This window comes from Ailuropoda melanoleuca, chromosome 2, assembly GCF_002007445.2.
Source record: "Ailuropoda melanoleuca isolate Jingjing chromosome 2, ASM200744v2, whole genome shotgun sequence".
NCBI lineage: Eukaryota > Metazoa > Chordata > Mammalia > Carnivora > Ursidae > Ailuropoda > Ailuropoda melanoleuca.
Window position 1 is genome coordinate 12,140,171 of NC_048219.1, and position 20,364 is coordinate 12,160,534.

At 47.0% G+C, this 20,364-nt stretch overlaps 1 protein-coding gene across 1 annotated transcript in view; it reads right to left on the minus strand.

The window, feature by feature from the left end:
- The window catches only part of CSMD2 (CUB and Sushi multiple domains 2), a 590,718-nt gene that overhangs the window by 484,527 nt on the left and 85,827 nt on the right, over nucleotides 1-20,364 (minus strand). The window contains exon 4 of the mRNA XM_034645185.1: nucleotides 2,485-2,597. Within this exon, the coding sequence (XP_034501076.1) occupies nucleotides 2,485-2,597 (113 nt within the window). The remainder of the gene's footprint in view (nucleotides 1-2,484; nucleotides 2,598-20,364) is intronic.

Genomic DNA, 20,364 nt, shown 5'->3' on the forward strand with positions numbered 1-20,364 from the left:
ACAGCTCCAGAAAAACGGTCAACAGACTTTTCCTGTCAAGGACCAGAGAGTAAAGAGTTTAGATTTTGAAGGCCTGTGGTCTCTGTGGCATAGCTTGACTCTGAAGTTGGAGCACACGCCAACAGTCATAGACAAAATAGCAACAAATGGGCTTAGCTGCATTCTAATAAAACTTTATTTACAAAAACAAGCATGGACTGGATTTAGCCAGGGGGCCGTAGTTTGTTGATCTCTATTCTAGACCCTTCCTTAAAAAGAGAAAACACACACACACACACACACACACACCCATATACATTCAGATAGCACTCAGTCAGTTAAGCATCTGACTCTTGATTTCGGCTCAGGTCATGAGCTTAGGGTTATGGGATCGAGCCCTGTGTCAGGCTCTGCACTGGGCGTGGAGCCTGCTTGAGATTCTCTCTCTCCCTCTCCCTCTGCCCCTCCCCCCACACCCCCACTAGCACTTTTTCTCTCTTTCAAAAAAAAATTTTTTTGGTAAATATCAGAAATTTGCCCCCAATTTCAAGGGGCGTGTAGACCTTTGAAGTCCAACTGTAAGCCCCGCCCATGCATCCCAGGCTACATACAACCTCTGATTGAAAAGGTATCAGTGAATATAACCTCAGATCTGCTCTGCCTGGTGGGAAAGTGCTTGGCATTGTTTCGCAGAGGGGACAATGTGGGCAGGGATCAAGAAGACACTTTATTCCTAAAGCCTCATGAAAGTCCAGGCCTCAGACAAATATCTGAAAGGATGGCGGACTGAGGACATCTTGAGGGTCCAGCCAGGGTCCCTTGTGTCAGCCCCTCCCAGCACCTCAGCGGGCACCAGCTATGGTTTCCCTTACTCATTCCCACCACCATCCCCCAACACATCTCGTCTCCCCAAGGCCAACACGTTGCAGAAGGAACTGGTGACCAGAGATGCTGTGAAGGGATTTCTGAAGAGGCCTTCCTTGGTTAGGACGTTGTAACTCAAACTTGGAGAGAATGACTTTGGGTTCAGGAACAAAGGTTTGGGGTGAAGATGTCGCTAGAATGACCAAGATCACAGACTATTGGGAGGAACGGATGATTTTTTTCTAAAGAAATTGGGCTACCTCAAGAGACCATTAGAGACCGTTAAGTCTTTGTCAGGAGCCCGCAGATAAAGGTGACTCTGGTTATGTCAGGAGCCCTCAGTTAAAGTGATCTGGAATTATGTCAGGAACTATCAGTGAAAGGCATGCAGAATTTTCTCTAGAGCCTTCTCAGGAACCTTTAGTTAAAAATAACTGAGGGGCGCCTGGGTGGCTCAGTTGTTAAGCGTCTGCCTTCGGCTCAGGGCGTGATCCCGGCATTCTGAGATTGGGCCCCACTGCTTCTTCCTCTCCCACTCCCCCTGCTTGTGTTCCCTCTCTCGCTGGCTGTCTCTATCTCTGTCAAATAAACAAATAAAATCTTTAAAAAAAAAAATAACTGAGACCTTTCTCCGGAGTCCTCAAATGTGCAGGTTAAAGCATCAAACACCCCGGCTACCAGGGGTGGATTTTGCCAAAGAAGTAGGACTTGCCCTCTCTCCGTGGTATATTCCTAGCCAGGATGAAGGCGGTATTTGTTTCTGTATTGCTAGAGCTCCCTTCAAAAAAGCATCATTTATTCTTTAAGTTCTTGGAGGTAAGAAAGCTTTCAAATAACTGGCATGCTTTACTAGGGTGTTATGTCATTACTGTTATTAATTATCATTAACGGTCTTAAAATATGCCTATTAATGATCTCAACACAAAATAGCAGTGTGGGTCTTAGCCAAGAGCAGCATAATTACTATTAATGAGATGTAAATTTCCCAGGGAAATGACAGAGATCTAGAAGTACCACCTTCTGAACTAATATAATAAAGTTAATAATAATAATAGTGTATAATGTGAAGATATTAGTGTTAATTTGAATGCCAACACCGTATTTAAACAAGCTGAGAGAAGTGGAAATTATTTGCATAACTCAAACCAAGAAACCCTAATCTGTGCTATTAAGGAAAAACGGATTGTTCTTCTCTGAATGATCTAACGCTGACTCTTTGCAGTCATTGGATTGGCCAGAAGTGTTTTCCCAGCTACTTATTGTATTTCTTTTACTTAGGCTTTCTCTCTCTCTTATTTCCCAAACCAAGCAGAGATACCTTATATAATTAGGCCCAATAGAAAACAGAATTAAAAAAAATAAAAACACAACCAAACACATTAAGGGGATAGAAGTAGGATGTTACCAGGCCCTCAGGATAAATGACTGCCGCTAAGCTCTGATTTCAATTTTCTGTTTCCTGGGAACACGGCACCGACAATTTAGGTAACCGAGTTACTGGTTAGCAGGCAGCCTTGTTAGGACAGGAGGAAGCTCTGAATCTGAAACACCCCTCCCCTGCAGCTGACAGCAGCACCGCCCTGCCCACAGCCATTCTGACCTCACACGCCAGGGTCCTGGGGCCAGCCGGGAGGCGCCTACCTTCATAGCTGGCGTGGAAGCCCTGCGCGCTGACTGCATAGTCGCTGATGAGATGCAGAGAGAGGGTGGCGGCGGCGCTGACGATGGTGGCTGGCAGCTGAAAGCCAGTGAGCCTGAAAGACAAAGAGGTGCCATTTAGGGAGAATGACCCCCTTGGGAAATGAGCATCCGTGAAGCATTAATTGAGCACCTGCTGGATGCGCAGTCCTGATTTTTGGCATGGGGAGGGATAGGAAAGCAGCCTAACACCGGACATATGCAAGGTGTCCAAGGACAAAGGGGTGACAGAGCAGAGGTGGTGACAAGCAGCAGTCTTCTGTCACAGGCACGTGGAGGTCACTCCCCTGAAGCCACAGGCCATCCCCTGACCCGGAGGACTGCCTCATTTATGTCTCTTCTCTTTTCTCCTCTTCGGGTGTTTTCTCCCATCTCTCCCCTTTCTGGCCGAGGTCCTCTGCGGCTCTGGGTGACATCACCACAAATTGAAAACTAATAAATGCCAACAGACAACATTTACTTGGATACTGAGGAAAATACACCCAACTGTAAGCAGTGGGAGGTGGGTGCTTCTCATCATTTATTCTTTTATTCTTTAAAAGGAGTAAGTCTACTGCTTTTATAGAAATGATAAGTGCTTATTATTTTTAAAAGATGAAAGCAAAAAATAAAAAAAACCCCATTGCAATCTAGAAATAACTGTTCTTGACAGTTGGCATACAAAGAGATGGAGGGATCAATGGATGGGATCATCGTCAATGAAATAATTTCATACAAGTGGGATCATACTGTACATGTTTTTAAAATTTAAATACTTAATTTTTTTTTCCTGTGAGTTCAGTGAAGAAAAAGAAACAGAGGCGAAACGGAAAGAATTATTGAAACTGAGATAATTCATTTGCAGCACAAGAGAATCATTTATAAAAGATTCTTCTAATGTTAAAAAGATAAAATAAAGAAGCTTTCACTTAACACTTGGGAACATATTTTAGGAGAGCAGGTGTCCGCGCTTGGGTCGCCCACAGGTGACCCCGGTACGCACACAGGAGGCAGTAAGGGGGGCCAGTCCCGTCTGCCTCTGTCCTTTATCTCCTCCCCGAGGCTCACCCTGCCTCCACTGTGCCCCCGGCAGGGCTCTAGGAGGGAACTCAAGGTTTACCTTTACCCTCATGTTCAAGTAGCTTGGGAGACCTGTGGTGCTTCCGGATCCCGCTCTATTCCTCCCATTTTCATATAATATCTGGGTGCCCAGATGTCCCCTGGAGTCATGAACCCTGGGTTCAGACACGTTGAATCAGATATGTGTTAATGCCCACCTTGAAAAGCCCTGTGCTAGATGAAGCCCCTGCCCTTCCCACCACCCGCTTCTTATAGGATTTGTGTGAACTCAAAATGAACTCAAGGGACAGAGAAGGAAAGTGATACAGCTGTGAAACGGGTGACCAAGTTTCAAGGTCATGTTCTCTTGAATAAGGCTCTTGGATAAGAGCCTCCAGTAAAAGATGCCTACATCACCCCATAATCTTTCCTCTCCCTGCCCCTGACCTTCTGTCTCTGTCTCCCTCACTTTCTCACGTGGGTCAAAAATTTAGAAGTTAAATAGCAAAACCATACGTATTAGGAAAAAACCACCTTTTTTTTTTTATCATCTTATGCTGGGGAAGGTCTAAGAGTAACATATTTTAAGGACTCCTTTGGCTCCTATCTTCTACCATCATTCTTCTGGGGAGATGTTGCTGCATGGGGCACCTCACCTGCCTACCTGCTACAGAACTGGGCAAAAGACCAATCATGGCATAACCCTCACCTTTATGGACCAGTTCAAGGCACGGAGGAGAAGCAGGGCACATAACCCAAGCAGGGTCATCCTGAGTCCTTCCATGGGATATGACATACAGATTCCGAGAGCCTTTCAGTTTTGGATTCTAAATCGTTAGGATTTAAGCTTGGGACTGCCAGTAGCCTTTTTATCATTACCCAGAGCCTAGCTGCTTTATAAAATGATATCCCACATGATACAGAGAAAGCTGAAAGTGAGAGAAGACAGACAGAGCCCTGGTGATACATTGTTAGATCCTCAATCCAGCCGCGTGCAGAGACATCGACCCCTGCAGTGCCCAATTACATTAGCCAACATTCTTTCTCTGCCTGCTTGCTTCCTTCTTTCCTTCCTACATCCCATCCATCCATCCCCCATCCATCCATTCCTCCTCCCTCCCTTCTTTCCTTCCTTTTTTTTCCCCCTCAAACTAGTGTGATTTGGGTTCTATCTCTTGCAATTGATTACTGATGGAGACAGCATGAAATCCCAGAGGCATTAGAGGAAAATATTGATTGATTTAATTGTGTGAAAATTAAAAGCATGTAGCAAAGCAAAAGAAACTGCAAAAAGAAGGAGGAAAAATACAAACTGGGAGGATTATAATACATATGACAAGAAGAGGGTGTTCGTAATCTATAAAGAACACTCGCAAATTATGAAAAAGATAAACAAGTAAAAAGGAAAAGGGCAAAGGACACAAACAAAAACAGAAAAATGATCCACCTATTTAATATAAAAAATATGGAAACTAAATCCACAAGGCTCATTTTTCACCTCTCCCACTGGCAACTATCCAGACTTGGCAAAGGTTACAGAAAACAGAGCCTGCAGCTATCAAAAAGATGATAAGGAAATACTACACATTTTACACAAGCACTTGACAAATTAGATGAAATGGACCTGTTCCTTGAAAAGCGCACATACAGTAAGCTCCCCAATATGAAGCAGATCATTTGAAAAGCCTTCTCACTATTAAGGAAATTGAACTAGTAATTTTAAAAATCCCAAAAAAAGATATACACCAGCCCAGATGGTTTCACTAGAGAATTCTACCAAGTATATAAAGGAGAATTAACACCAATTCTACACAATCTCTTCCAAAAAATAGAGACAAGAAGGAACACTTCCAAACTCATTTATGAGATCAATATTACCCTGATACCAAAACCAAAGATAGTCCAAATCAAGAGAACGAAAGACCATAGCCCACATGAACATAAGCACACAAATCCTTAAAAATTATTAGCAAAGAGAATTCAGCAATATAAGAAAATATATACCACAACCAAGAGGGGTTTATCCCAAGGATGCAAGGCTAGTTCAGTATTTTAAAATCAATCATTGTTGGGGCGCCTGGGTGGCACAGCGGTTAAGCGTCTGCCTTTGGCTCAGGGCGTGATCCCGGCGTTATGGGATCGAGCCCCACATCAGGCTACTCTGCTATGAGCCTGCTTCTTCCTCTCCCACTCCCCCTGCTTGTGTTCCCTCTCTCGCTGTCTGTCTCTATCTCTGTCAAATAAATAAATAAAATCTTTAAAAAAAATAAAATAAAATAAAATCAATCATTGTAATTCACCACATTACGAGGCCAAAAACAGAAAAATCACACAACTATATAAACGGATGTAGAAAAAGCACCTGACAAAATTCAACACTCATTCATGATGGAAAAAAAACAAAAACAAAAATAAAAAAACTTTCAGAAAACGAAGGATGGAAGGAAATTTCCTGAACTTGATAAAGGACATCTACAAAAATTCTACAGCTAACCTCACACTTAATGGTGAAAGACTGAACGCTTTTCCCTGAGGATTGACAATGAGTCAAGGACCCAATAAGCCAATTACAAAGTCAGCAAAAGACACAGAGAGACACCTTACTAAAGAAGATGTAAGAATGGCAAACAAGTGTATTAGAAATGTTCCACATCACTGGCCATCGGGGAAATGCAAAGTGAGGCCACATGGTAAGATGAGCTACTTACTATGACATACCATTAGAACAGATAACATAAAAATCTTAACAGCACCAAACGCTGACAATGGTACAGAGCAAGTGGGTCTTGCAGACACTGCTGGTAGGATGTCAAATGGGACAGACACTCTGGAAACAGGCCCTTTCTTTAAAAAAAAAAAAAAAAAGGTCTACACATGCACTAATCATACAATTCAGCGATCCCACTCCTGGGCATTCATCCCAGAGACATGAAAACACATGCCCTCACAGAAACCTGTACACGATTGTTCATACCTTTTCTTCGTTGGTAATAATCAACAACTAGAAATGACCCAAATGTCCTGCATAGGTGAACGGCGAACACTGTTCCACGCACCCCAGCACCTCGACACTGTGGAATACTTCTCAGCAATAAAAAGGAATGGGCTATTCATACACACAACAATTTGGATGGATCTTAAGGGCATTATGCTGAGTGAAAAAAAAAAAAAAAAGCTCATCTCAGAAGAGGACACACCAGAGGCTCCTGGGTGACTCAGTCAGTTGAGTGTTTGACTCTTGATTTTGGCTCAGGTCATGATCTCAGCATCGTGAGATCGAGCCCTGCGCCAGGCTCCACCCTCAGCATGGAGCCTGCTTAAGATTTTCTCTCTCTCTCTCCCCCTTTGCCCCTCTCCCTACCACTCATGTGTATGCATATGCACACTTCCTCTAAAAAAAAAAAAAAAAAAAAAAAACCANACATACCAGTTAATTCCATTATATCAGGTTTTTGGAATGACATTAAAGAGATCGAAAACAGGGTGCCTGGGTGGTTCAGTCAGTTAAGCGTCTGCCTTCGGCTTGGTTCACGATTCCAGGGTCCTGGGATGGAGTCCCTGCATTGGGATCCCTGCTCAGTGGGGAGTCTGCCTCTCCCTCTACCCTCCCCCCTGCTTGTGATCTCTCTCCCTCTTTCTCTCTCAAATAAATAAAATCTTTTTTAAAAAGAGATGGAAAACAGATTTGTGGATGCCAAGGTAAGGAATGGGGAGAGGAAGGGAAGTGGGGTGACTATCAAGGAGTAGCAGAGGGAGATCTTTGCAGCGATGGACCAGGTCTGTATCCCGACTGCAGTGGTGGTGACATAAAGGCGCACATGTGACAAAGTCATATACATATTCCCTGTGCCAATGTCAGTCTCCTGATTTTGAATTTTACTCTCGTTACTTTAGATGTGCCCATTGGGGGAAACTGGGAAGGATACATGGAACCTCTGTACTAGCCATTCAACTTTCTGTGAATCTATAATGACTTCTAAATTTAAAGTTTTTAAAAATTATACCTGCGGCTCCCACTATGTTTCTTTTGGACAGCACCTGAGTCCTCCATTAGTTATGACCTGAACTCGGTCTACCTAGATTCAACCTTGAGCTCCTACTTGGTCTTTGCCAGGCCCCTCTCTCCAGCTGCCTCTTGTACATTCCAGCTCCTGCATCGCACCCCGCCCCCCACTACACCACACCTGCAGCATGGCTGGGTCCCTGCTGGAAAACGACTGCCCACCAGAACCATACTCCAGCCCCAATGCCAACCGCTCACCCGTCCCTTGGCTTCCTTCCGACATGCCCATGCACCGAATACCCTTTCCCCACACCCAGATATTCATGTCTGCCGATGACAGACTGCTGTCCCCAATGGACCCTGGCATTAAAATATCAAATTGTCCCCAGTGGGGCCTGACCTCTATCTGCATCTGATCTCCAGGCCCCAACCCAACTGGCCCTAGGTGTCTCCACCTCCGAATGGGCCCAAGTCACAGCAGGTGCAACTTGCCTCTCACCCTCGTCCACCAGAATTATGCCCTTGGGTGCCCTTCCCAGACAGTCTGGGGAGACTCTTCCTTCAACAACATACAGCTTCATGTAGGACTCTCACACTTCACCGAGGCTGCTCCCGTGATATTTCTGAGCTGCTGGTAAAGATTCCTAGACCCTAGTTTCTTGGTACTATATTGACAGAAGCCGCGCATAGCTAATGCACACTGTCAACAAACAATTACAGTTTTATCGCTTGCAATATATGGAATTGTGGCTTACAAGGCATTTTCTCTAATCAGATATTTACCATTCTGCTCTTTCTTTCCCAGCCTCGGTAGATAAATTCTAACATGGAGGATTCCTCAAAAGTGCTAAAGCTGGGGGGGGTGTGAAGGCCTGGATCTCCCGTCTGGATACTTGAACCATCACTCCCGTCCCCCCGCTCCGCCCCGTGCCTGTTCTTCCCTCACCCACTCTTCATGGCTGAATAAATCTGAGACACGCTGATGACCTCACAGTCAGGAAGAGTGTCAGGATAGGCAAACAAAACTTTCAGACGTTCCCACCGTTCATCTGGCAAGTCTAAATACCATATTGAAAGGAGTGAGACATCCTTCAAGAGTGGAATCCAGACTTATCAGAGACAGGGGCTAAGATGATGGCCAGACCAGCAAGAGCCCCCGCTGCTGTTGGCTCCCTCCCCCACGAACTCTAAAACGTGCAGAGAAGAGCTCTTTGTAATCAGGTGGCATGGCCACAGATTTCAGTAAATGCTCCTCTTCTGCTTTCTCAAGCCTCCCTGTCTTTCCCACTCCTCAAGAACCTTCTCTTTGCTTCTGCCTCCATGCCCAAAGTCACCCAGGCTCTTGGACACTGGTGATGTCCAAGACCCCAAACTTCTCACTCCCCCAGTGCAGAATCCACCAATGGCTTCCCACCATTCTCTAGATTAAGGCCAAGATCCCTAGTGACTTCCACTGAGCTGGGAAGACTCAGCCCCTGCCAGATTCTCTGCCCTGTATCCCACCTGGCTCCGGCCCCTCCAGTCTTTCTTCGTCAAGGGCAGGGGCGATGGTCAGCCCAGAGTGCAAGCAAGAAGGGGTGCATTTCCCGTGGAGAATTTGAAAATGATAATTAAAATGTAGGCTTCCCATGAGTCTGCACTCCAAACACTGTCGGTGGTAGAATGTTCTTCCCTTCCCTTTCTCCCCTCTTCCTGGCTTCAGGTCCTTCAATACACTACCCGCCTCTCCTCGGGGTCTTTGCACATGCTATTACCTTTTCAGAGCACTTTCTCACATCCCCTCCACCTACTGGGCTAATCAACTCCCTCTCATCGTTCAAATCTCATCATGAATGCTTCAACATTACAGTGTTTCCAAAAGATGCGTCCTTGACCTCCCAGACCAGTCAAGCTATTTGCATCCTCATGGGTCCCTGTAGGAAGTCACTGGTGTTCTTCAGCACAGCCCCCTGGCTTTGCTTTCTTTCTGGACACACCGTGGAAGGGCATCTCCCCACCGTGGCTGAGGGCAGGCCTGGCCATGGCACTGGCTTTGCCAAAGATGCAGGCGGCGGAGTGCGCTCTTTCTGGGAGGAAGGCGTGAGGAGCCTGTGCCCCTCTTGCCCAGTTCCCCGCTGCAGTGATCCTGGGTCCCTGCCAGCCTGGGTCTCTCGGTGATTCTCCCTAGCAGAGAGCAGAGCCCCTGCAAGCTGTTTTGGAACACAGAGTATGAGGTTTGTTTGTTACCACAGTGTCTTAAAATGTAGCTTTTATTACTGTTCAGGTGCGGTGAGGCCAGTAGATCCGGAGGTGATTGCCAACGAAACTGATGGTTTGTTTACTCTCGGGTCCCAAGAGAAAGGGGCACAGGGCAGCCTTCTGAGGACGGGGCAGAACACTGCATAAACACTGCTGTGACTGGCGCTCCATGCCTCAAGCAAAAGCAGAGACCTATGGGCTCCCAGGGATGACACAGACAGGACGCCCCTTGGATTACTTGGCCTGCCTTTCTCTCTGCCTCAGCTCACATCTCTCTCCCCTCCACCCACACTGGCCTGTACACGTTCCTTGAATGTGCTGTGTTTCTTTCCACCCCAGGGCCTTTGCATCTGTTGCCCCTAGGGCTGTGTGCATTGCCCCCCACCCCTTAGCCATCCAAGCTGCCACCCACCTCACCTACTCATCTTCCACTAGCTTCTCAGGTCTCAGTTTGAATGTTACCTCCTCTGGGAAAGGGCAGAGGGATCCCTGATCAATGTTCTCAGAGGACAGAGTACTTCTTCCTTTGCAATATTCATTCTAACAGTAATGGCTTGATCTTCCTATTGAATTACCTGGAATGTATCTGTCTTTCCTTCTTATGATAAGTCTCTTGAAGGCAAGGATCAGATTTAACTTTTTCTCTGCGTCACTGATATACAGCACACACCAGGTGTGATGGTATTATAAACTGAATGCCCGCCCCCCCAAATTCTTAAGTTAAAACTCATCTCCCCCATGTGCGATAATTAGGAGGCGGGGCTTTGGGGAGGTAATTAGGAGGCGGGGCTTTTGGGAGGTAATTAGGATTAAATGAGGTTGTGAGGGTGGAGCCCTCTTGCGTGGGATACTTGAACGGGATCTCTGCTCTCTACCACGTGAGGGTACAAGGAGAAGTTGGCAGTCTACAGTCCAGAAGACGGCTCTCACCAGATCCTCACGTGCGGGCCCTCTGACCTTGCACTGTCAGTCTCCGGAGCTAAGGGAAATACATCTCTGTTGTTTACAAGCCACCCAGGCTATGGAACTTTTGTTATAGCCGCCAAGCTGATTAAGGCAAATATAAAATGAATGAATGAATGAATATTCAACCATCAGAGAGGAGACAGAAAAGGCCTGATTATTGTTGTTTGAAGGCCAGTTTACAAGGTTGGCCCTTGGCGGATATTGAACATGGATTTCGGGAGGGTCCCCACCTTTCCCAGAACTGGTAAGGTGGCCTAAACTACCTGTATGAACACGACAGTTCACACGAAACACGTGCCTTCCCTCTGGGAGTCTGGAACTTTGGTACGTGCCGGGCAGACTGTGCCTATGTCGCCAGCTCCCTAGAAAAAGTCTGGGCACTCCGTCTCCAGTGGGTCTCCCTGGTGGCAGCATTTCACACGTGTTGTCACAGGTCCTTGTCAGGGCGATTAAGCACATTCTGTGCGAACCCACTGGGAAAGGACTCCTGGCAGCCTGTGCCGCGTTTCCCCTAGACTTCATCCCAAGCGCGGTTTCCCATGGCCCTTTTGCTCTGTAGCCTTCACCGTGACAGATCATAGCCAAAAGGGGGACAAGAGGACAGCTATAGGTTGTAACCTGTGAGTCCTCCGAGCACATCATGGAAGCTGAGGGTGGTCGTGGGGACCCCCAGCACAGAGCAACAAATGACCACAACCACATCTGCCTGCAAAGTACAAATACCAGACTGTTCTTCAAAGGATATTCTAGGGTGTCTGCCAGTTGAACAGAATTGGAAAAGGCTGGGTTAAACAAAGTCAGGCAAGGAGTTTTCAGACAACAAACAAAAATAAGGTGCTTGTGGAAGCATTTAATAAGTGAATAGCAAACTCGCAAGGTGGGGATAGATGATGCCAAGAGCTCCCAACCCATTTGACCAGAGACCCTTTTATTCTTAGAGCATATGGGTGGGGTTCTGCGGGACACCCTCTAGGAAATTAGATGCCCAGAGAAGACAGGTCACGAGTTTCGTGCTGTTGCTACAACGGCCAGGAGGCTGCCGATGTTCCTCGTCTCAGAAGCCCTGAAGCCCAGGGGGCGCCTGGGTGGCACAGCGGTTAAGCGTCTGTCTTCGGCTCAGGGCGTGATCCCGGCGTTATGGGATCGAGCCCCACATCAGGCTCCTCCGCTAGGAGTCTGCTTCTTCCTCTCCCACTCCCCCTGCTTGTGTTCCCTCTCTCGCTGGCTGTCTCTCTCTCTGCCGAATAAATAAATAATATCTTGGAAAAAAAAAAAAAAGAAAGAAAAAGAAGCCCTGAAGCCCAGGGTGACCAAAAGGCTGAGGAGATGGTCTCTGTGCGGTCCCAAGACTCAGGAATCCTGGCAATAAATCCCTATTTCCGAGGATGATCCATGCATGTCACTTCCCTGAAATCTTCAAGAGCCCAACTAATAGAGAATTATCCAGGAATAAACAGTAATATAGCAAATTGGGCCTTTATTGGATGGCTCTCATTTAAGGCTCTTAGTACATCAAACAGTAATATAAAAAAAGACATGTCAATTGACCTTGGGAATAAAAGAGTAAATGCAAGCAACATTTGTCACACTGACAGGCTTGGCAAATAGTGTTTTGATTTGCCAGCAGCCTTACTCCAGACAGCAGCCACTAGTTAGATACATAAAACATTAAGCTAAAAACAGAACTATCATTACAGGCACTGTCTAGTCATTTGCAGGTAATTGATGGACATTAGTCATAATCACACACAATACATAGACACACACATACACCCCTACAGACACACGTTCTCTCTGGTGATTCCCATTTGCATTGCATCGAGAGCTTCTAAAACTGGGAAACTTGCAAAAAATGGACTTTCTGTGCTTTGAAGTGTCTGTGTCATAAGCTCTTTTTTTCTTAGAGCACCCTGTGGGCTCGGGTGCTGGGAAGCACTCTCTGGGGAAATGGGGTGCCCAGAGAAGTCAGGTCACAGAGCTCATGCTACTGCTGCATCGGTCATGAGACCACTGACACTCCTGGTCTCAGGAGCCCTGAAACCCACATTAACCAGAAATCTTTAGAGATGGGTCTTGTGCTGTCCCAAGATTGGTGATCCTTGGAATGAAGCCCCTATTTCTGAGGCTGACCTGGCATTAACCAGATACCTGCTGAAAAATCCCAGCTTAAGTCCAAAAGATCTTCTCTAAAATGTCTCAGTCTATCCAGAAAACATCCACTGGCTTTACAAACGTCTGCCCTCGGCTGCACACGTACAAACATTTTGGGGAGGCCAGTATACCTGCCCTAAGTATGGCTGGGTGGTCGCAATGCTAGGCCTCCAAACCTCCAGATACGCTGTCTGGGATGCACGCAGGCTTTAGAAGCAAGGTCTGGAGTCAGAGCAGGCCCACCTGCTGACAGCTAAAAATAAGGAAGCAGCACTGCATGCTCAGAATGCAAATGCTAAAACCAGGCTTACTCTGTCAAACCCCGGGAGTATTTCCCATAGACCTGCAGCTTCTGATTCTGCAGGAAGGAGTCTTGGATAGTCTCTCTCCACGCTGCATCCAGTGTTATGTGAGTAGATCTGCCAGAGAAAAGCTGCAGATCATTCTGGGAAGTGCTACATACAAAGTAGCGCCATAGTTCTCAAACCGTGTGCCATGGCACGCTAGGGTGCTGCAGGGAATTTGTAAGCGCAGTGTGGAATATTTTAAATTTTCAAAGGCATCTGTGACACTCAGTATCTGTTGGCCACACAAAGTATTAGCTCGAGGCAGTTCACAGTTTCAACATGAAGCTACATTCCATTAGATGACATCATATCTTTGCAAAGCTGGGTGTTTGGTGGTTGGTGTGATATAAAGCAGGCGTTGTGTGAAAATCAGTGTGGAACAGGATAGGAGGGTGGTGGTGTCCAATCTGATTCCAAGGTTTGAGAAGCTGTGCACAGCCCAACAAGTACACACATTCCATTAGTAAGTGATGGTGGTTATTTAAGGATGAAATAAAAATAAGATTTTTTTCTTTCAATTTACATTTATTATTTTTTCAAACAGTTATAAAATTGTTAAGGTGTAAATACTTAGCCATTTGGACCTAACTATTTAATAAGTAGAGCTGATAGGTATTTCTTTTACCCATGGAGCACCCGTTTTACCCATGGAAAAATAACTGAAGCACTTCATGGCATTGGGAACCTATGCATGAGTGTATTAAAGTCTCTGAGAAGTCCTGCAGCAAGAAAAATAGACAAACACTGTCGAAGCCAGCATGCCCCACACTTCTTGATCCAGCACACCCACGAGCAGCCTTCTTTATAACAAAAGCTTAGAAAATCTAAGTGACTGTTACCCAGGATTTGCCCTATGATCTGACAGGTTCCAAAAAGAGACCAGAGACTGACTTATTCCTATTAACATTTAAAAATTACTTCTCGTTAATCATTCATTCAACAAATATTGTGTGCCCTATTAAACATCACGCATTATGCTTAGTTCTGAGGATAGAAATGTATAAGACACAGAGCTGGTCCTCAAAAGGTTCACCCTCAAAAGTAGAAACTTCCACTGATTTACCCAGAAGTTCAGCCACATCTCACCACCTTCATTACTACCATCCTGGTTCACCCCACCTCCGTCTCCTGCCTTGGTGATTGCAATAACCTCCACCGGGTCTCCCCAAGTCCCTCCTGCCCCCTCCAAACCATTCTCAACACAGCAATCAGCATGATCACTTGAAGTCAGATTATGTCACTTCTGTGCTTACGACTCTTTTAAAGGTGTCCCGCTTGATTTGGGATAAAGCCCAAGGCTTCATAATGACCCAAAGGCCCTGGGCAAACCTCTGCCATCACCACCCACTCCCATTCCCTCTCTTTCTATCACCAAATAGTCTCCCCCCTCTTGCTCACTCCTGCCATAACGGCCCCCGGGCTGTTCCCTCAACATAGCTGGCAAGTTTCTGTCTCAGAGCCTTTGCACCTGCTATTCCCTCAGCTTTTCCCAGCTATCCCATTGCCTCCCCTGCACGTGCTTGGCGGGTTCCCTCACCTTCAGGTTTTTTTTTTTTTTTCCTCAAATATCACCTTTCCACCGAGGTCTTTGACGACCACTCTATTTAAAATTGCAACCCTCTCCCCTTCCTCCACTTCCTGGCTCCTGAACTCTGTTCTACATTTCTTATCACCATCTGACATACAATACGGTTGATTATTCCTTATTTATTTAGTCCGCCTTTCCCCGTTAGCCCGTGAATTCTATGAGGACAGGGATTTTGATGCATCAGGTTCCCTGGTCTATGCCCAGCATTAGAGATCAGTGCCAGACACACAGTAGGAGTTAACAGTTAATTGTACTACTGCTGAAGACGCCATGGTACTGTGACACAGTAAGTTCAATGACAGCGATGTGCCCAGGGAATTCGACATCATCAGCCCAAGGTGATCTCAAAGGATGAATTGTTAGCCAATCATCAAAAGGGCATGGAGGCTAGCAGGAGAACGGGGAGGTCATTTCAAGCACAGGGGATGGCATGAGCAGAGGAAAGACAAAATCCAACCCCACATGTAATTTATGAAATTGTTCTCCAACCAATAACAGGAGAACAAATGGCTACAACCAGCTGTTCATCCTCCATGTGTTTGCCATGACTGCTTAATTACTAGTCTCCCCAAGAGAGGGGATTTTTCTGGAGGCTGCTCAGCCTTCTGGCAGATGCAGACTTGATCTGCTTTCTTGAGATCCTGGAAAACCTTGACCCAGCTTGGCCTTCCATGACAGGTGCAGATACTAGGAAAGAGCCCTTCCCTGTGCCCTCAGCTGGAGACCTGATGGGACCGAGCCACAGGGGCAGTGAGACAGCTTGGTCACCTGGGAGTTTTTGCAGGCAGTATGGGCAATCTCTCAGGCTCTTTTCTCCAGGGTCTGCCTGAATCTCTAACTCTAGTCTGGCTTCCAGGATCTTCCAGGCCACCATACTGCACAACTTTGAGGACTGTGATTCATAGCAGAGTCGATAGCCCTGGATTCAGAACTGTTGCCTTGTCCCTGGGTTCCAGTTCTTTGCCTGGAACCTCAGAAGTAGACAACTGTCAGTTTGGATTTACAACTGAGTTTCACCCCCCAATGACATCTTCAATCATCTTTGGTGCAAAGTGGGGGCTGACCCAGCAGAATCCCTTGATCCCCAAGGTCTGGCCCACGTCTACGGGGGGTGAAAGGACACCAAGAAAGACATGAAAGCCCTGGAGATAGTGGTAAGATTTGAGGGACTGCCCTGTGAAGGGATGGAGCATTGCAAACACACCATGCCGCCGGATGTTGCCCAGTATTCACGCTCATCGGTCGCTCAGATTTACCGTCCCTCCTACTCCTAACACCAAAGGTCTTATTTGCAGGCACTTTTTGTTCATTACTTATCTTCCTCTGCTTGAACGTAGGCTCTACTTAGAACAAGGACTTTGTCATCTTGATTGCCTTTTTATGTTCAGTGCCTAGCACAGAATAGGTGCTCAATAAATACATGGGAAATTATATGGAAGAACGAATGAAAGAAGGAATGAATGAAAGAAGGAAGGAAGAAAAAAGGAAGGAAGGGGAGTTGGTGGTGTCAGAGTAGTTGGGAAAAGAAAGTGTTTCAAGAAGAATGAGGTCAGTGGTGGCAGGCACTTTCGAGGGGACTGGTACAGGAGGACCGGAGGGCCAATGGATGTGGCTGGTAGAACAGTGGTGACTTGCTCCAGAGCAGTCTAGGTGGAGTGGTGAGGCTGCAAGTGGGTTAGAGTGGATTGAGCTGTTCACAGGAAGGAAGGAAGTAGAGACACTGAGTCTAGACGGCTCCCCCAAGATGCTGAAAGAAAGAGGGTCAATAGAAAGCTACTTTTAAACAAAAGCCTCTTTAGACCCCTAGTCAGAAAGGCTCATTTCTACCTTTCTCTCCTCCCTGTCCCTTCCTGTGGCTTCTCTCAGAGCACATACCGTTAATCATCTCTCATTACTTTATGTTTTAATAGAATAAGCAAGTTCATGGACATTTGTTTCAGTCTGATACACATTCTCTTGGCAGGATAATAATTGATACCATAAGTGACCTCATTAATCAGCAGGGACAATTAGAACGAGGACAATTTGCCATGTCGCCTGTCTAAGAAAGGCTGAAAGGTCCCCACTATCTCTAGGTCTTCCTATGGTGACTTGCATGGGTGACTGACTCCTCATTAGTCCATTCTTGGTCTCTCCGAGCAAAGTGGAGACAAGAAATCTCCAGAGAAGGTTAAGATTTAGTGGCACATATAGGGAGTCAATACGAGTCCATTTTCATTGCTGGGCTCTGCCATCCTTGAAGCCCTCTTCCTGTCTCTCTTCATTGGGGAAAACGGGTCTGCACTACTCCAGGAATTTCCAAAGAGGCGAGTGAAAATACAACTTTAGCAGACAAACTTCTTAAAATGTAGGAAGAAAGCATTCCGTTTTCAAGGCAACTTCCGGCGCATCTTTCGATCAAGTGAAATGTTCTCTGCAAAGTGCGTTATCATCACCGTCATTCCCTTTTGAAAAGAGTTACCAGGTGGGAAAATCAGGAAAATGTGACAGGTAAGGAATATTCGGGTTTCAACAAGGCATTTATACATGCTCAAGAAGAGGAAGGGTGGGCTGGACATTATCGCAATCATAATTCTTTCCCGGCTCAACAACCATGCACAGATGTCACCTGGGAATAGGGCTTCGTGCCAGAGGCCAATTCTCCGTCCTCCTCTGTACAGTATAATTTTTACATAAATTCCTTAGTTTGGAATAATTTGTGATTTATAGAAAAGTTACAAAGATGGTACAGAGAATTACTGTCTACCTTTCACTCAATTTCTCTTGATGTAAACATCTTCCATAACCATGGTAGTTGGTCAAAATGAAGAATGAACACTGGCATTTTAGTGTTAACTAAACTACAGTCTTTATTTTGATTTCACCAGGTTTTCCACAAATGTTCTTTTCCTGTTCCAAGACTCAATCCGAGATACCACGTTGCATTTAGTGCCATAATTTCTAATGTCTTCTATGGGAACACAGATGGCACACTGGTCAACTTGTGGCTGGTGTGACCAAGACCCAAATCCAAAAGGTCCCCTCTGACTTAATCCAGCAGACCTGCATTGAAGAGTACGTTGTGCCCTTGGATCCTAGACCCAAACTGTACAAGTCTAGTTGCCAAACATTCCTGGAGCTCGAGGCTGACCCTGATTGTGTGACTTGGTGTCAAAGAAAGCTTACAAGACCTTGGGGTACCTTCCCAGGACTAGTGTCCAAACAGGAAGGAGATGATGATTCTGGTCTATCTGTATGGGTCTGTTTACCTGCTAACTGCTTCTCTTTTCCTAAAGCATTTTTAAAACTAAGAATCTTTCAGAAACACAAGACCTAGAGAAGAATATAATGAGCACCTGTGTATTCAACTCCCGCAAGGAAATGAAGCATTGCAAAGACGGGCGGACGCCCTGGGGAGCTTCCCTTTCCCTTGGCATGGAGACAAGACCCTTCACAATCTGGCATCTGCCTCTCTGCGCATGAGTCACTGGCCCCCACCCCACCCCAAACAACAATAACAATAAACAAACAAGCAAAAAGTCGACTCACCCCAGCTTTCCAGCCACCCAGAACCTCACCATAGGGCACATACTCTGCCCCTTCACCCACTGTTTCCCTGCCTGGACTCTTCCCACCCCATTCATCCCATCATCTTCCAGTCCGTTTCTTCTTTAAGACTTTGCTCAAGTGGCACCCCCTTACTGGGATAGTGCCTTCCCTGATTCATCCAGATGCTCTGCCTCTAAACCCTCCTTGCTCTGGTCACATCTCTCCAAACTGCACTGTCTTGTCTATTTCCTTCATGTTTCTGCCGGTCACCCCAGCTGTTCAAGGTCAGGACCCACATCTGGTTCCTCTCTAGATCCCAAGGTCCAAGCATAAGGCCTGGAGTAAAGAGGTGCCTGGGGAATATTTGAAAAGCCTACGGTTTAGTGTGATAATCACAGAAAAATAGTATCTAAAGTTAGTAGTGCTTGGTTTAGATCCTGGCTCTGTTACTTCCTAGCTGCGTGACCTTGGTCAGGTTCCTTAATATCTTTGTGCCTTCTTTTCCCCTTTGTCGGATGGGGGATTAATAACGGTATCACCCTCAGACAGCGTTGAGATGACTCACTGAGTTATTGTAAGTAACATGTTTAGAATGGCGCTTGGCACATAGTAAGCGCTCAGTAGCTATTATTACAATTAATTCTATAGAAGTGTTTAGCACCTGGTAGTCACCGGGGTCAGATTTCCATGAAAGCGGGACCTGGGTTAAGGATTTGGGTGCAAGTGAGTTTATTTGTGCACGGATCCCTGGAAGCGTGGTGAGGGAGAGGGGCAGGGAGACAGGAAAGAGAAGCAACCCAAAAAGGGGTGCCAGCTGCACAAGGTGCCAATGTGAGCGGACGGTGCTGAGTCCCACAAGGGTCGCTGGGAGTGGGGGTAGCACATACAAGGGAGGGGAGGCTACTGCAGGGAGAGGAGGCTGGGGTCTGTATCCACCAAACTCTTTCTTTCCTTTGGCGCTTGTTGGTGCTCCTGGGGCCACGGGCTCCGCCCAGTGAGCTATGGTTGGGACATCTACAGGGAGGGGCCCTCCACTCCCATTTGACACTTGAGCACATTATCTGGGGAGAGGGTGGGGGACAAATGCCCAACAGGAATTCTGACTGTGCCCCTGGCAGCCTGACTTCTGCTCTCCTCAAGTCCCTGGAGTGCCCCTGCCCCCTGTCCGCCCCCCCCCCAAATCCATCCTGATCCTAACTTCCCAGGGGCCAGGGTGGCAGAGACCGGGGAAACCAGCCAGGGGCCACACCACCCACACCAGCAGGCTGGTGGACTCCCTTCTCCCTCTCCCAAAGCCTCCCTCGCCAGGCCGATCCTGACACGGTTTCCTGGTGCCCCCCCCAGGACCCCCAGCAGCACCCAGAGCCTAGTAGGGGGTGGTGGCCGGCCCCGCCCCTCCCAGAGGGAGCCTGGAGGCGGGGCCCAGAGAAAAATGGGCGGATTGAGGGCCCCGCCCCCGCTCCTGCCCACCATCCCCACCCCCACCTCCTCAGGCTGGGCTGCGGTGCTCTTCCCTCCCTCGCTCAACCCCCTCGCTTGTTTGTCCCTGGTGCCTGGTAATTAGGCTGTGTTTATTAAACCGTGGGCTCTGACTCGGCTCACCCGAACTCTGCTTACCGTAGATTTTCCTGCGAGGGCTGCAGAGATCGTAAAAACAACAACCCACCTTGTCTCTTTGGCTTATTTACTAACTTGGCCATAAATAATCAGGGCGATTTGCATATTACTACTGGGCTTTTTATAGCACCACACTTCTGAGGGCTGGCAGGCAAGCAGGGGGCTGGGGCGAGGAGGCAAGCTGTGCACCAGGCTGGCGGACACTGGTCAGAGCCGCTTCTGACCCCCTCCTTTAACTCAGAGTGCTGCCACGCTTGGCTTCGATGGCCTGAGAGCAGAGGGAACCAGTATGGGGGAGGGGACAGGGGAGCAGCATAGCCACCTGCCAGGGGCAGAGGCAGCCCAAG